This window comes from Tigriopus californicus, chromosome 10 (assembly GCF_007210705.1).
Source record: "Tigriopus californicus strain San Diego chromosome 10, Tcal_SD_v2.1, whole genome shotgun sequence".
In the NCBI taxonomy this organism is placed as follows: Eukaryota; Metazoa; Arthropoda; class Copepoda; order Harpacticoida; family Harpacticidae; genus Tigriopus; species Tigriopus californicus.
In genome coordinates this window covers 1,504,282-1,522,409 of record NC_081449.1, presented here as the reverse complement: position 1 = coordinate 1,522,409, position 18,128 = coordinate 1,504,282, and the positions used below count along the sequence as shown (strand labels likewise).

The 18,128-nt window shown below is 40.0% G+C and overlaps 2 protein-coding genes across 2 annotated transcripts in view; one reads left to right on the top strand and one right to left on the bottom strand.

Annotated features, from left to right (window-relative positions):
* The window catches only part of LOC131888349 (uncharacterized), a 15,097-nt gene extending 13,184 nt beyond the window's left edge, over nucleotides 1-1,913 (top strand). Inside the window, exons 3-5 of the mRNA XM_059237189.1 lie at nucleotides 17-250; nucleotides 520-662; nucleotides 748-1,913. Of these exons, the coding sequence (XP_059093172.1) occupies nucleotides 17-250; nucleotides 520-662; nucleotides 748-1,672 (1,302 nt within the window). The 3' untranslated portion in view covers nucleotides 1,673-1,913. The remainder of the gene's footprint in view (nucleotides 1-16; nucleotides 251-519; nucleotides 663-747) is intronic.
* The window catches only part of LOC131888352 (uncharacterized), an 18,121-nt gene continuing 1,759 nt past the window's right edge, over nucleotides 1,767-18,128 (bottom strand). The window contains exons 2-6 of the mRNA XM_059237194.1: nucleotides 13,775-13,833; nucleotides 11,323-11,508; nucleotides 8,121-8,215; nucleotides 2,876-3,071; nucleotides 1,767-2,268 (exon numbers count right to left, since the gene is read on the bottom strand). Of these exons, the coding sequence (XP_059093177.1) occupies nucleotides 1,959-2,268; nucleotides 2,876-3,071; nucleotides 8,121-8,215; nucleotides 11,323-11,508; nucleotides 13,775-13,833 (846 nt within the window). The 3' untranslated portion in view covers nucleotides 1,767-1,958. The remainder of the gene's footprint in view (nucleotides 2,269-2,875; nucleotides 3,072-8,120; nucleotides 8,216-11,322; nucleotides 11,509-13,774; nucleotides 13,834-18,128) is intronic.

Genomic DNA, 18,128 nt, shown 5'->3' with positions numbered 1-18,128 from the left:
CTCCATTTCATTTCAGTCATTAAATGATGCCCACGCAATGAAACGGAGATTGCTGAAGTACATCATCCCTGTGTGCATTTTGTCATTCCTGTTGAACGTTCCCAAGTTTCTGGAGGCGGAAATTAAGTACCAAAAAGTGACAATGGTCCCCACCACTCTCTCGGAAAATGACCAGAGCGAGACGTTTTTTGATGGAGTGGAGTCAACATCAACCGACATTTTGAATAATGGCTCATCCACCGACACGACGGTAGGTCTGATAGTCAATGTCTAGCGGCCTTGAAGTCCCTCCAGACAATACAGTTCAAGCCTGAGCTTGTTGATAGAATAGCACTATCAGACATTGAAGGTCAATGTTCCTTAAAGCGACTCTCCACTAGTGTAAGCCTCTCTCATCTGATTAGGATTTCCCCGACTATGCCAGTTGCCAGATTAGTGAGAAAGACCTGTTAGCTTGGGTGGCTGACTGATTGATTGATTGATAGGTTGATTGGCTTATTGATAAATCCTCAATTTCAGGCCTTTTACATGAAACCCGTCTTGAGCATCACGCCCTTGAGGATGCACCCATTGTATTCGAACTATAATAATTGGAGTCGGTTGTTCGTCTTGGGCATAATTCCTTTCGCCCTCCTCGTCTTTTTCAACGTCAAGATCTACAGGTACGGTTGCTAATTAGGTTGCTCATCATTTCAATGTGTCCATGCAATAATACCATGTCAATGTATTTTTGAATGCTCTTTTCAGCGCTATCAAGGCAAGGAAAAAGCGAAAGCAGCAAAGATTAGCGGCCTCAACAATTGCTACTGCCCATCCCGCCATTCCGGCCAGTGTGTGTGGCTCAGCCCAGGCGAGAGAGTCCAGTTCGCCACCACGTGTTCAACATTTGCACGTGGAATCAGGAGAGAAAACAAAGGACCATTTAATGATTGAATGCACGCCATTAGAGATCGGGGCTGACAATGCCAGCTCGTTGGAAAACGAATCCCAGCTCTTGGGCGAGCGGTCAAGCCAAAATGGGAAATCCAATGGATTAAGTCGGGGTCTTCGGAAATCCAATTGTTCCCTCAGGAAGGCCAGAATGGAGAGAAGGAAATCGGAGGATGAGAAAACCAGCCACAAGATTCATGTTTCACCCAGTCCCTCCCTTGTCCTACGCCCGTGTCAGGCGAGCAATGATAAACCGCCCCTCGCTGTGTCAGAGAACATTCAAGAGCTCGATTCTTTGGAAGAGACCCCCATCAAGCGGGAGCTAAAGATAGCGTCAGATACGTCCAATAGTGATTTGGAGCCCAAAGTTAAGAACAAAGGCCTCTATGCCCGCATTCGGGCATTGAACGCTTTCATGCCCCATCCCAATCGGGCCACCTCTCAAAGGCGGAGTGAAGACAACTTGGCCGCCATCTTCATGGGGATCATTCTGATCTTTTTGATATGCCATTTCCCCCGTGTTATGATGAATATTCATGAACTAGCTATCATCCATCGATCGGCCAGCTGCGCCGAGGCTGATCGACCTCAATTCTCGTTATGGTCCCTGATCATGATCTCCGTGAGCCACGTGTTCTTGGTTTTGAATTCGGCCACGAATATGATCGTGTATTGTCTCCTCAGTCTCAAGTTCCGCAGTGAGTGTGTCAAGATCCTCTCGTCCGTGTGGATTCGGAAGTAAGGAAAGGCACGAAGTGTATTATTGCCAATGATTGTTATTGGACAGCATCTCTTTCCTCTGTCATAATACCATCACTATGAATTCGTTTTCTAACTGTGGCTGTCAAAAATATATGCTTGCACAAACAAAAAGATATCACAGCAATTCATTCTCATAAAGCATGGCGTGTCTGCCCTTGTCATCTGCCAAGAGCGCAACCACCCTAACTTATAACACGCATCAAGCAAGTTGTCCCCAAAAATATCAATGAGAAATCTCTCCATTATCTGGGCTGGACAATGCGCAATCAGCACTCGTCCTCCTCATCCTTATCTCCCAATCCTGGAGAGACACTCCCTTGCACCCAATCGTAGATCTCTTTAAGCAGAGTCCTATCTTGACGTCGAGAACGGCATCCGGATCGACTTTGACCATGGATTCCAGTTCCATTTCTTGGGGTTCGGAAATGAAATTCCTCCGTTCCATTCAGCGGGTCTGGGTCCGTTGCCACCAATGAAGGACTACCTGAATTGCTCACCAGATTCAGCTTTTCCGCGTTACCCAGCACAATTCTCGAACCCCCGCGTGCAAAGGCCGAGGGGACCTCAAAAGTGAAACTGGAACGAGATAAAGAGTGGATATTTCATTGGCATGAGATTCATTACATTCCTCATATGCCGAAAAGCCTGATAAAGCATCTTGAAGCGAGTATGTCGTATTTGTCATTCAAACGTTTCAAGTTTCAAAGAGTCCATTCGAGTTTTTCAATTTAGGGGAGAAAAGTATGTACAGGGGTAGGCGTTATTACGAGTGCTGATACTTTGTACCAAAGAATAAGTACCAACCGTTATATTGCTCTCTAAATAGATCAAATATATCTTTAAACACTGGAATGACAACGGCGAGGGTCAGTTTCAAAGGAAATGTAATATTACTAATCAGAAAAGGGCAACACCAAGTCGTATCGTGTTCCAATTTTTATATCATTTCTGTTTGGAGGTCAATTTGTGACGCTATCCTGGCGAACCTTGGACTTAAAAAAAAAAAATTACCCACTGCATACCGTACAACTCATTACCAAACATCTCGTTTGCATCAAGTTTCAAAACATTGTACTGATCGCACAATTGTTGAGTCCCACAATGTACGGCTGAGTTGTGCACTCGTAATCGCGCCTTACCCTGTTAGAGCGTTCCTGCTAATACTGTTCCAGCTGCTCCTTACTTTGTTTGACGGGTCTCGTTCATTATTCTCCTTTGGCTTTGATTGCGGTCATCTTGGGCGATGGCTCGCTCTGTAGCTCCATCGGGCTTTCGTTTCCCATTCTCCCATCGCTCGATTTCCACCGGTCCCAACCTATTGGGAGCTTGACTGGGATGGTAGAAGACGAAACCGTTCAGGAGATCCTTTTTCCATTCACCTAAAAGCGTAAACGGAATGAACTGAGTGGCGGCCTTCATTTCCACTTGCTTTGTTCCCTCTTCTTCTTGAACGAGTATGTTAGGACTGACTGATGAAGAGAAGAATGGTTCTAATGAGAAACAGATGTTTCACTAGTCTCAATCAGACTCCTCGGAACTCAAAAGTAATTGCATTTCGCTATGGGAAGCTTCATACACATACTGTGTATATTGTTGCTCGATTCAGATGACAATGAAACGAATTTTCAGCGAGCAAAGTATGTTGTTAGCGATATGGAGGCCTTTGAAATCATGGATGGTCTTGCACATAATTATGTAATTCAAACCTCCTTCCAAGTTTAGCCTGAAAAAAAAACGCATTACTTTGTATCATACGGAGAATTTTTAAAGTTTTCGCTCGTATCTTGCCCCTTATACAAATTTCATTCAAATTTCAAACATCAAATTTCAGGTACTTCAATGATTTTACCGAAAATGAAGTGCACTGACATTTTCTGAACTATAAAAAGGTAGCTGTTTTAATGCATACCTAATGGATTTAACCATTTATACGAAAGCCTGGTGAATGCAACCCGCTCACATGGCATGGCCAAAAAAGCTTTCAGTTTGTCGTTTGATTCTAAATGAACTTTAAAGGTCACATGCATTGGACTGTCCAAACCACAGAACGACGAGAAAGAAATAAGCCAGTCAATTATCCAGAATGCAAGTAAAATTGTGAGCAATTCAAGTTTACTCCCTTTTTTAGATTTTTTTTATTCCAAAGAGAACATTTTGTTGAGATCTGATGTGATGAAATTTATTCTTGTCTGCCGCTCTCTGACTGTAATTTAAGGAAGAAGATGACCCGATCATTTTACTAATACGGCAAATATGGGCACATTTTCTTAAGTAAAACTCCTGATTAATGGACTCTGACGTTTGCCAATTCCAATTCATCGATACGTCAAATGTATACTGTAAAATTTCATCCATAGCACGATATAAATAACTCACATAAATATGAGTTTGACACACTAACTGTTCCACCATCTACCTTTATCAAGTCAATTATGTGCGATCTCGGAACCTCAAAAGCCTCAGAACATTCTGCTAGAGTTTCGTATAAGTTATCGGAGAACTTCTACCAGACTCGATAATGTCATCTCCCAATGCACTCGGTAGCCACTATTGGGAATGAAAAGCCAGGAATGAGTCTAGATAGTTGGCCAACCAAATACGAGATGTTGAATGAATGAATCAAGGCAGTTTGTCGTCTCTTGCGGTTCTTCTCCCACGCTCTATTACCATTTGTCAGCAGAATGAAGAGGAGTCTCTTTCGTTTACTATAGCTTGGCCATTCTTGTACTTACCCTTCAGGCCTCCCCTGTATTAAAACGATGGTCATCGACCCCGGTTCAAAATTAGCGCTAGCATGCATGCCTTTTGACATTTTCAATACAGACATGAAAAGAAAGGGCAGGGAATAAAATTGATAAAATAAGAAAATGTAATAAATAAATCGATAAAATAGCCATTTAATCACTGTCCCTTATACTTTTTGAAGGAATTTTAAGAAAAATGAGGCTTGAAAAAATTTTGCATGGTCAACTTGACACAAAACGCTATAGAGTTTAAAGAGAAGAGCTTGATCGAGCTTCGCTTTCGTTTTACAAGAGACGACACTCACAAGTAAAGCAGTAGAAGGAGTCGACCACGTGGAATTTTCTAAAACCCAACTTAAATTAACTCCATGAAAAAGGTGTGACTGTTAGAGTCCCTACTGACGGTTATTGAATACGTAGCTGGGATTACAGGTTTTCAAGAACCATTTTTTATTTGAAGCAATTACAAGTCAAATTTGATCCCTGGCAATTTACTTCATATTATTAGTGACCGGAAACTTATTTACCAGCCACCACTAAAGACAAAGTCAATGAAATGAAACTTCCAACACTGACGTTTGAGATTCTTTGCATTGCTTAAAGACAAGAATAACCCCATGAAAGCCTGTTTTTATGAGAGCAAATGGAATTCGTTGGCTAATCAAGCATTCCGAATTTCTTTTTTTGGGGCCGGATGTTTAAGACAATTTTTCCTATTCCAACATTTTCTATATTTCTGACTTCCTGTATGAAACAATTTCAACATGGGTAAAATATTTTCGCTTTCAAAGAAACTTTTCTCTCTTCTTTTTTTTTAATTTTTTGAAAAATCCCCGAGCACGTTTGCCGAAGGCGTTGATATGTTCCTGTGACACAATGTTTGAATATTAAAACCGTTCCTACTTGTGTCATCCTCAGCACTATAGAAATATTTTGTTAGGGAAACTACGATCATTTAAACTAAGACGGCCACAGCATGGGCAATGTCTTTATAGCACGACCAGGTTCGATGAAATAGTTGTCGATTTTCGGCCGCCTGGCTAACATGTGAGCCTGAGACTACTTTTAGAGACATGGCCTAGATCGTATTTAAGAAGCATCATTTTCAAAATTCAAGTAAGTTTAAGGCGTTTCAACACTTAGACGTTGAATGTCAACCTTCTGTTTCAATTCACAGTTTAACATTCAATGTACTGTACTTTTAATGTAATTGAGCTATTTCTATTACAAATGAAGATACTATGTTTGTAAGGGCAAAAATTGGCTCCACTGTCCTACAAGACAAAGAACTGCCCGTCATCATTCTCGCAAACTCTGCGGAAATTTTGAAGGAGCAAGAGGCATTGATTTGGCACACTGGCAAGTCTTCCGCAAACACTTTTTATGGTCTCGTTTGAATGGTTTGTTTAGAGAAAAAAAGCTGCACACGGAGTGGGCAAAAGTTCCTTTCCAACGCAAAAAGTTCGTGGCAAAACCCCACAGAAATACGTTAGACCTAAAAGCTAAATGTGCGAGGCATAAATCAAGATTTTCCCACATACCCTATTGTCTAGTCTGCAATATGATTGCAGGAGACTGATTGACAAACAAACCACGGATGAGAAAAAGGAAAGGGATGTTTGCAAAAGCGAAATGATAGTCGTATCTATGGACCTTTTTTGGAATCCAAAGACCAAAAGGAACAAGTATGTGACATACGCATGTGCAGTTCGGTAAGAACCAATCTTTACGTTCAAACACACTTTCGAATGATTGTTCAAGTCTATCCAAATTTCAACCATTTTTGTACATTTTCCATTTGAGCATATTGGCATAGATAGCACTGAAAGAAGATTAATTGACCAGCTTCTTACTTAAAGCCACTAAAAAACTCTGACTGGAAAAGCACACTTCAGTTAGACTTGGAAATCCAACCTATTTACATAGGCTAGTAAACCAAATTTGACCAATAGTAGAACAGTTTTGGAGATTGAAATCTAGGAAAACAATACAAAATCAATCCATTTAAGTCCATAAAATCTCCACAACGGAGGTATAGCAATCATTGAAAATATGTTTCAAATTGACCTCTGTTTACATATAATCTCAATCCAGAGTCTGAAGTTCTGGCACATTAGCGTGAATTTCGATTACATTGAAAGTAGTCCCTTTAGATAATGTTTGACAAAAAGTTAAATTGCTTTCAATATTTTGTCTTGTGTCATTCTTTTTTTTTTACTAGCTTGATTATCTAGCCTTTCTTACAATCTTTCGTTATTCCCTCTTTCATGCCTTTGGAAAGCGGAAATCCTGACTTGGATAAAGAAAGTCAGTACTGACCTTTCTACCAATGTTTTTTTACAGTAAGTCTTTGACAAAGTGTTAATACAAAAGCATGCGTTGCTCAAGGCCCTTAAAAAGGGTTGTTTTGTAACGGAGCTAAATTCCATCATTGGGCCAAGGTTGCCTGTCAATCTATTATTAAGGATGTAGCCCTCCTAAAAACTGTGGTGGCAAAAGCCCTTGTCCATGTAACACGTCAACTTGTTTTCCCCGTAACCGTGCTTCCTTTCAAATATGAAGTCACAAGTAACGGGATGAAAGATGCGGGTGATCCTACGCAACAACCAAAGGATAATTTTAGTTAGTGATGAAGCACATTATCACACCACTGCCAGCTTATTCATTGTGCGTCTTCAGAAGTTCATTTCATCATCACAGAAAAATTTCGTATTTGACATGGCGTTATTTAACACCAATTCTTAAGAACCCCGTATTAATTGTCCAGGAAAAGAGCTCCAAATTTATGACACATTCTTTCCCGACCTTACTTTGATTATTCAGGATACCGGTAAATTCGATGAGCACGTGGAAGTCAAGGTGGCGAAGACCTTTCAGACATGCGGTTGGAATGACCGAACATTCAAACCCCATGATTCAATGATTATGCTGACTCTCCACAAATCTATTGCCCAACCCTATCTGGAGTATGCATCTCCTGTTTGGGTGCCAATGAGATTTGCAGGACTTCAAAGAATAGATAAGGTCCAACGAAGTTTTACTCGTAGTATATCTGACTTGCGTAATCTCTCCTATTGGGAGAGACTAAAACAGCTAGAGCTTTACAGTACTCAACAAAGATATGAAAGATATCTTATTTTATATGTTGTTAAATGCATTCACAAACGTTGCCCGAATCCGGGAATAAGTTTCAACGAGAATAAATCTTATCTATGGGCAAAACCATGAAATCCTCATTTATTCTACATAAAGCTCCTAGTCTATATAATCTTTTACCCCCTGCCTTCGACAATTCTGCATAATAGGTAATCCAATACCATCTTTTAAAGGCGATTTAGATAGGTTTTTAAACAGAATGCCAGACCAGCCGTACGTACAAGATCTATCTCGATCTGCCAATTCTAATTCATTGCCAGATCAGATATTTTACCGCGCTTGACCTTGCCCACTACCCCGCTATTAGCTACAACTACTAAAAATCTACAACAACAACAGCAACAACAACATCAAGTTGGGATGCATGTTAATGAAATCATATGAAGTAGCATACAAACTAGAAATTCATTCTCATCAATTATCAAAGCGCCCGTCGAGTGTCCTATTTCATATGGCCTCTTCCAAAATGGGTGCAAATGTTTAATACTATTACTACCACTTGGGCTATGTCTATAATTCATACCATACCTTCTCGTCTGGCTCCTGTATTAAACGTGAGCATGCCTTGTCCATCTCTTTTTCCCTGGATGAAGAACCCCTGGAATTCATCGCCATTGTAATAGCTGGAAACAAACAATGTTAAACTAAAAGCAAAGACAAGCATCTCCGGATGGAGGAGGAGGAGGATTCATTCTCGAGAGAATTCTTCCACGTAACTCTGGATCTACTAGTGTATACATACAGTCTTGAGTCTTGACCATATGTAGTGGGTTTACGTGAGCAACATCAAACCAACGCATGAGCCACAGGGCGAGAAAGAGGCAGAACCATTGAGAAGAGGTAGATTCGATTAAGACGTTCTTAAGTGAGACACCTTCGAAGGAAGTACTCAAACTTAGTGCATAACGTAAAGTCTACGAGTGTACGAGTACATAGTAAAAGCGAAGAAAAACACCCTGGCCAAGGATGGGCTTCTCTCTGGCATGCAGCCAATTTGGAAGATTGGTTAAATGTCTGCCTTGGATCTTGGGTAAACGAGCCACGGAATGATTTCCACTTTAGTAAATACAAGTTAGAGTTCAGGCCTGTTGTGCCCTTGCCGTCTACTTTGATGATTGATCATGATTGTACAGAAAAATTCTGAGAATCCACTTTTAACATTCAAGAGTGATTTCCATTACGTTTGGTTCCCCTTAGATGTGGAATTGAACTCGTGGATGGGGTATGGCGTATGTGGAAGAATAAGGAGACATCAATAATATGCCTCACTACCGGAATCCCGATGTCTCCACTTTGGCCTTTAGCCTTGGAATGTAACATTCGATATCGACTACATTCTAACACCTTCTTACTCTTCCACTCTTTTCCCAGGAAAGACTTGTCGAAACTGAACTATTGAAAATTTCCTCTCATTTAGACGCAATGAGACGTGTAAAAAAGACCACTTTATCCAGAAATGAGCAGAGTAATCGGTGGACAGTACAGTACAGTACAAATCCTATTCGAAAGGGTAAAAAGTGCTTCGACCAAATTTGATAATTGAATCAACCATGTGACAAGCCATCAATCTTGGTTCTGCTTAAGCCACAGGAGTATGGTATAAAGGATTAATAAGGTTAGTGGTGCTCTTGGTCTTTTCCTTGTTGACGGCCAATAAAACATCATGGTTGTCAGTTTCAGACACACGTTTTTCCTTATTCCCCTCGAACAGATTGAAAAAACGAATATAAACTGCTAGTGCTGGGGTGAATCCGAAGTCGAGCCCAAATGCACTCGAGCCTTTTGAGCGAATTTATGGAAATTGCCCAGATACGAGCTTTTTAGAAAGGGCTTCATAAGAATAGATTTCAATTTTTGCTTTCATCGGATCTTTCCAGAAAACGGGTCCAACTTCGTCATGAATTCACCATGTGATTGTCAAGGTGATTAAATTAGCCTGATTTAGGTTTGTAAGATCAAAATAGGTTTTGGTACAACAAAGGGCTCGAGTCCGGCAAAAAGTTGGGATGCCAAAAGACTTGTAGCGAACTCTACCCAGCACTAGCAGCTCTCTTGACTTTAAGGGGATACAAGCTTCAGGAAATCGATATCTGTTTCGGGAAACTAATCGGCTTTAGAAATATTCGAATATGTGACTTCTCAACATGCCGAGTTATCTTCACTGATCTATGTAAAGACTTGCGGTGGGAATCTATTTTCTGACGGGTTGAGCAAAGTGGGCCGAAATATGTTTGCAATGTAAAGTACGACACAAAAAAGCTAGATGGCCGCCACGGAGGCCAAAGCTTCCATAAGTGTTGAAATTCCATGGCAACGAAAAACTACCTCCAACAAGTCATCGTCAATCGTATCAGTTCCGAGGGTTGGAATGTTGTTTTTTACTTTGATTCAAAGTCTTATATTCATGCTAACAAAATGTCGGATTTATCATGGTATATTCTTTTTTGCTTTTGTTCCCAACATCAAGCTTGGCCTAGAAGCCATTCGGGAGTGACATCTTTCCGATTAAAAATTCACATCAACCATCTGGTCTAAGCGAGTTTTTTTTAGACGGATCACAGGCTGAAAGCTGAATGTAATTAATTTTAGCCTTTGGAACCTGAAAGTGACAACGTCGCTGTCTCTTAGCATTTTCAATCACGGTTACGAGATAGTCAGGATGGAAACCCTCTAAAATGGATTGATGTTCAAAAAGTAACAGATTGTAGGGAAAAACACTAACAAGCCCAACAAATACAGTTTTGGCAAAAGACAAATTAGCGAGTCAAATTTCGAGGAGTGATAAAGACACTTGCAAAGACCAAACAAACATACCTTTTCTATAAAATTCACAAAAAAATACCATTTATGTGAAATTTTCAACAAATCAAAAGTCAAGAGAAACTGAGTTGAAAAAAACTGGAAACCACTTTTTCAAAAAGTGCGTTCACGCTCCAAGAAGCCCTAAATGCAGCAAAAGAAGAGATAATTTCGAGATTTTGCCACGCATTCCTAAGTCTAAGGCGCATTCTAGATCTATTCATTCAGATTTCAGTATTGTCAGATTTTTTTTAAGAAATTATCTCAAACTGTGTGAAATAGCTTTAAAAACTCCGCCAAATCTCCGTTGCAGTAAAATTCTCCTTTATCTCATTGAAATTAATCATTTCATAAAAAAAACTCATCATGAACCTTACAATTGGATTTTCATCTTTTCATAGTCCAAGAAGGTGATTGTAGAATCTGATGTAACAGAAATAAAAGAAGTTCAAATGACAGAGAATTACATAGAACTTGAAATAAAATGTTGAGGGCCAAGGTATATGAAAAATGCAAAAAAAATGGTTTTGGTTTTTTTGTGCAATAACATTGTCACTTGGGAAATTCTCGTAATTTTAGTTCAACATATTTTCTAGAACCTTAATCCGCTAAATCTTTGTCATCACTTTCAAGTATTGATGTGGTCTTTTTGGCGCTGAGGCGATGGGCTATATCAAACCAGAATAAGTTGGATGCAATTTAAGTTTAATCTGTGAAGAAAAAGATTTGTGTCCCGTATTCATTGCTTCAGGTTCCATGTATACTGTGAATCTTGCTGGCTTTGCTTATTCATATTTTAATCTTTTCTTACACAAGCAAAACACATTAGGTTTTAAGGAAATTGGGTATTATCCACATATACTGCATCAGATCCTCTACTGCCGTCACTTGCGTTATTTGAATTGATAACCAAAATATATATCCTGCGTACCTGATCTTCCCACGTCCATTGGGTTGGTTTTTGTCAAAATGACCCTCGTATACCGTTCCATCGCGGAAGTTAAGCACTCCATGACCCTGGCGGCGACCATTGAACCATTCACCCGAATAATTGTATCTTTTCTCTCTATCCGTGGTAAAGAAAACCAACAACCCATCGCCATGGGGCAACCCCCGTCTGTCAAAGAGAATCATCATTAGAACTCGGACAAATGGCCAAAACATTGGCCAAAATATATCTCACATATGTTGGTTGAGTGGTGGTTAAGTACGCCAAGTCTCTAACCTATGTTAAACAAAAGATCAACATCAACAAAGGCACAGCAGTTTTTGCACATTCACAGGGAATTAACCTTGACAAGTGAAGGGAAAATAAGCAGCTGACGTCCTATGGAGCAAAACTATAGACAGCAATCCAGCCAACCTGAACTGGTTCTAGGACAACTTGACCCAGCGGACAACTCGACCCAGGACAACTCGACCCAACGGACAACTCGACCCAACGGACAACTCAACCCAGCGGACAACTCGACCTAACAGACAACTCGACCCAACGGACAACTCAACCCAGCGGAAAACTCAACCTAGCTCAGAAATTAAGCTTAATATGTTGGCTTACGAATAATTCATACTTATGGAGCAAAATTGAAACTGGAATGTAAAACTTGTCTGTGATATTCTAGTCACAGATATCAATTTCCATTTACACTTTACTACCGCTCTCACCATCACACTCGCCATAGTCATTTTCCCTCTGTGTAAATACCTCCACTTACGAACAATAAATATCTAGTCAACAGCCACCATCCGATAATCATACGATTTGAAAGGTTTTACCAAGTTATGTTTACATCAATCATGGCGTGAAACCCAAGTTTGATAATATTTTAATCAAACTTGATCTTGTATTCATTGCCTTATTGATACTAACATCTTTGAAAGCAAATCAAATTTTAACCCATCAAGCTTTAGTTTTGTTCCATCTTCATGCTTTTTGGTACATATACTGTGTTTAGTTATTGTACTGGGTCAAGTTGTCCACTGGGTCGAGTTGTCTGCTGGGTCGAGTTGTCCGCTGGGTCAAGTTGTACACTGTGTGGAGTTGTCCGCTGGGTCGAGTTGTCCGGTCACTACCTGGACTGTGTATCGATTTAATGTGTCATTTATTTTGATTTTCCGGCCGATTGAAGCGAACTGTATTCTGATACTGAGCCAAGATGATAGTGTGGTGACAGAACTGCACCAAATAACGACAATTTTTGAGTTTCGTTTCACAGCTTCCCTCGATTATTGATCAAGGTGTGAGTTGGCTCCGATGTTTGTCTAAATCCCCCCTCAACAAAATGTCCAAAACCAGGCTGCCGGACTACATTCTGCCTTGAATTTCCTTTCTTCACATGCCTAATGGAGGAGAGCTCAAAATTAGGCAAAAACATTTTAAAAATCGCAATACATTTCAAAGACCTTTCGATCTTAACAAATATACGATTTTGTTAAATTCAGCTTGGTGGATGTATGACAAGCCACTTTCTGGTCATTGAATGCATTTGTTTTGCACCTTTATTGCGAATTTACTTTCCAAGTACATATCTTCAATAAGATCGCCAAGAGCGCGTCATACACCTTTATTTTCATCCCAAAATGATACCAAGATGATTGAAACATCAATGGTGCCAACCTGTCATCAAGTCTGTGGTGTAATTGTGATCAAAATTAAGCACTTGCAATAGCAATTGAAATTGATGACATTTCGAACGATAGAATTGAGATAATTTAAAAGCAAATTACAGATCAATTTGATCATTCATTCATGAATATATAACATGACTTTATGAAATGGATCTAAATTGTGGTGCAGCACCTAGGGTTACCAATAACATTTACAATGTATTTGACATTGCTAACAGCATTAGTTGGCAAGGCTCAAAATGTACAGGATATAAAGGGCTCTTTGCTCAAACCTGATTTTTTGCATTACGTTGGGATCTACTGGAACCTTTACTTTCCATATATTCTAGCAACGCCAGACTTGAAAATTTATCTTTTCCCATCAGTAGAAATATCTGTGCGGCAACACTGGAAAGAAGAACAACCGTAATCGTTAAAGTGGATTCTTGTTTTTGTTGACTTGGAGGTTAACTTAACTGTAGCGTTGCTATTAAGTGCCTAATTTGGGAATTACTGTGAAAGAATGAAAAGTGTAAAAAAAACTTGTATAAAAGTTTAAAAACATTTTTCAGAAAATAAAAGAAAAGGCTAAAATGCTATGGATACATGTGTTCATCTGAATGAAATCGCCAAAATATGTAAGCAAAACATTTATTTCAAACCCAAAACATCATGTTAGAAAGGGAAATTGACTCTTTCATTTCATGTTCATCTGCCAACATCATGGCCAGAGGGCATTGAATCATGCCCTTTTGGCAGATTAGAAGACTACTTACCGTGTGTCTCCGGAATACAGGCCATTATCAACGAGATTGAAGTCTGCCAGGGTACCAAACTGAAATTAATCCAACGTAAGTTCAGGGGATTGTTCATTATACTCTGAATGTCGTTGTGTATTCTTTTATAAAGACAACATCGACACGAGTGTAAGCTCTACTGGCATTTCTGAAAATGGGTCGAGTTCTTAATCACTTTGGATTCAATTTCATGTCATCGAACTAAATATTGAATATGTTCATCCGCTTTTATGTCATCCTCTAAGGTTCATCACTTTCCACAAAAATAAAAATTGCTCAAAAGCAGGATTGTTTAAGGTTAGAAGGCCTCGCGAAAGATTTGATGGCTCTAGTCCATAGCAAGGCAAACAGCCAATAAAAAGGCTTTATCTGAGCGTGCATTGTCTCCTTTCCACAAAAGATCCAAGGTCTTGATCTGTACATTGTCACAATGTATGAGCCCCCGTCTTGTTCTGTAAGCTCTTTTTGTCAGCTCTCAAATTCACTGGAAATGAGTTGGACCGGTCAGTTTGCTCTGGTTTTTTTTTTTGCAGAGGGCTTTGATTTTTCGGCTAGCGTTGTAGAGTGGGAGGTTAATCCCGATGGGTATATTCCCATTTCGAAATCGACATCTCAGTCGTTCGAAAAGGTGGAGGAGTTTGCAACCTTGCGCAATCTCTCCCAGCATGTTATAGCCACCAGAGTGGAAAGCGTTCTGGACTTGTTTTTTTAGGACTAGGCGTCACTAAAGTGTCATTAGGCGTTAGATACGCCTAGTAATCTGTCAGATCATCATGTTCTCGAGTAAGCGTCGACTAGGGACCCTGGCGTAGAGCATCTATAGGGTCGAAAATCACTCAAAAGCCGGCATGCGCTGTGCTCTAGAGCATGACCGGTTAAAAAGCTGGACCTGGCTAAGTTGAAGTTCAAAACTGAACAACAGATCATATCTTCATTAGCTTCAAGAATAAGGAAGGACTTCATTCTTGAAGTTAATGAAGTCCTTCCTCCTACCCAACATGAGTTCCGAGCACATTTTAGCACGGTTACTCGACTGATTGAGCATTTAGAGTAGGTCATTGAGGGGCTGGAAAGGCCCGAGTCAGTTGATGTTGTCTATCTTGATTTTGCCAAGGCCTTTGATAAAGTAGATCATGGCCTTTTGTTGAATAGACTTCATGACATTGGGATCCAAGGCAAGGTTCTCAATTGAATAAGAAGCTTCATTAAGGATAGGAAGCAAATTGTTGAGGTCGAGGGTTTCCTTAGTGACAAACATGATGTTAAGTCAGGTGTTCCCCAGGGTTCCATCTTAGGGCCCCTCCTTTCTATAATATTCGTTGCCCCGCTTCAAAAGCTTAGTGTTACAGCCAGTCTCTCTTCTTATGCTGACGATACAAAGTTAGTTTCTGGTAGGAATGGCCAAGATTCCACTAGCCTGGCAAAGGACTTAGATCGAATCTACTCTTGGGTTACTGCGAGTAATATGGCCTTGAACCGAATGAAATTCCGCTCAATGACCTTCGGGTCAACTCCTTTAAATACTCCACTCGTAGATAATGGAGGTAAAGACATTGAGTAGGTCTCATCTATGAAAGATTTAGGTGCAGTCCTCCAAAATAATAGAAAGTTCGATGAGAATATCCAGTTGAAGGTGGGTAAAGCTTTTCAAACATGTGGTTGGATATATCGCACGTTTAAGTCCAGAGATAGCATCACGATGCTAACTCTGTACAAGTCGATTGTTTAGCCGCATCTTGAATATGCTCCACCCATTTAGGCCCCAATGAGTTCAGCAGGTTTGCAAAAGGTCGAACACGTCCAAAGATGTTTCACTAGGAACATCACCGGAATGAGAGAGCTCTCGTATTGGGAGAGACTAAAAAAGTTGGGACTGTGCAGTGTTCAGAGAAGGTACGAAAGCTATCTGATACTGTACGTCTTCAAAAGCATCCATGAGCTTTGTCCGAACCCAGGATTCAGGGTCAATTATAGTGACCGTAGAGGCTTAATGTGCATTTTGAGAGCACCTTCAAGCCCTCGAGAATCCAGGTTAGTTCGAACAATGAAGTCCACTTCTCTTCTTTTTCGGGCTCCTTCATTGTTTAATTTGCTTCCCTCTAATATTGGTAGGGAATACGTAGGCCTTGTTGATCTGGTAGCATCTTTCAAGTCAGACTTGGACAAATTTTAAGATAGGATACCATATCAACCCTACATTCAAGGACTAGCTCGGTGTGCCAACTCAAATTCGTTGGTAGACCAAATATTTTATCAAGATTGAAAGGTAATAAATAGACGAATTATAACCTTTCATTTTAATAGTACTGGGGATTATATTCCTATAGCGGTTAGAAAAGCCCGTGAAAAACCAAACCAAAAAAAGAACATTGGCCGTTGATTAGAGAATGTTTTGGAAAGATGGACTTGGCTTTAATGCTAAAAAAGGAATAGAGAATCGTCAATAGACAAGATGATTTCAGTTTTTTGAAGTATTTTGCTTCGCTGAAGCAATCCCTGAATGTGTTCCGAAAGGTGGGGCACAATCCAAAATTCCGAAGTATAGGGTCGTTCATATCAAACGCTACACTTTATTCAAAGCCTTATAGAGCACACTTCGTAACAAAGATTGTAATTTTCAAATTAAGCGTGACAAACTTCAAGGTTTTTTGACTGAGGAAAACAAAAATGAGCTCAACAGGAAGCAAAGCAAAGGATCTGTTTCAAAATGGAGGACACGTACTCGGCAATTATCAAGCTCCAATCAACTGAATCGAGATGAGATTTCAATGATCACAAGGAATCCGAACAGGAATGTGTCTACGTGAGCCAAACACGACGGGGTCAACGTTTGATGTAAATGATCCTGTATAGGAAACAATTGTTTAAAGGCATTGCAAATTTAAAAGAAGGCTTCCAAGCAATTTTAATCCGGTATAGTAGTTACGGCTATCCTAGAGAAAGTTGGGTTTGATTCATGTTAGGGTTAAGGCCTCTATCGAAAATGACCACTTGAAAGCATAGAGTAGAGTGGTCAAGTCAAGTCAGGTTAGGTCGAATCCGAAGGCCTTTTTCTCTTATGTAAACTCTAAGAGGAAGATGAACGCCCTGTTAGGCTTTCATGGGGAGGCCATAGACAATGTTGAGGTTCTGGCTAACAAGCTTCGAGTTCAGTTCTATAGTGTGCTTTCAATTCCAGAGCTTAGGAGCAACAGTTCGGTGCTCAATATAATGATGAGTCTGTTGAGATTGGCGAGGCTAGTCAAGTTAATCTTTTAAATGATCTTGTAGTCACAGATCAAGATGCTTTAGAGGTGATCAGGGACTTGAGACTCTCGAGCTCTTCTGGTCCGGATGGTGGGACATCTCTGTTTCTGATGAGATGCACATAGGTTCTTGTCCTTGATTTTTTGCGTCATATCTTGGTTCAGGGCAAGTTTCCATCCTCTCTTAAGTTAGCTCAAGTTGTTCCCAATATCTAAAAGGGGAGCTAAGTCACTCCCCAGTAAATACAGGCTCACATTATGAATTTTGCGTGTGTTCTAAAAGATATTGAAATTCAAACTTGCTCAATTTCTTAAGTCCTCGAAGTCCTTCCTCCCAGCCAACACGGGTTCCGAGCACATTTTAGCACGGTTACTGTTGTGGAATGAGCAAGAACGTGCTCATCCATATCTATTCTAGTCATGTATGCATGTATATCAACGTACTAGTCAAAGATATCCTGGTGAGGACGGATGCTTCTAGTGAGGATGGATTTTAATTGGATGCACGCCGTGACCCGGATGTTGAGCAGTGATCCCAGCCCTTCCCATATAGGAGATATTAAGGAATGAGCACATGCTTGGGCTCATCTATATTAATTCTAGTCATGTATATGTAAACGTACTGGTCAAATGTTAAGTACAGTATATGACAGTTACCCAACTAATTGAGCATGTAGAGCAGTTTATTGAACGACTAGGGAGTCATGCTTATGGCTCAGAAAAAAATGTTTTTGTGGGTCAAATAATCACAAAAAAGAAATAAAACATGAAATTGTTTTCTTCACGAGAAAAAAAAATTCTCTAACGCAATAATATAAGCCTGTTTAAATACAAAAGAGTCACGAAAAAAAAGCAGCATTATACAAAATTTCCAAATTTTGAACCAATATTTCAAGATTTTTGAAATCAAAAGCCCACAAGATTGTCTCCAAGCTTCAATATTTGTTTTCCCAAATTGATGCAGGTTTCTATAGCAAATCTGGTTCCTCTGGTGTGGACTTTTAAGTTTTTTCGAAAAAGACAAAAAAACGAAACGAAAAATGTTTTCGATCAAAGAAGGTGAAAGTGTCTTTGGGTACTGGGGTTGG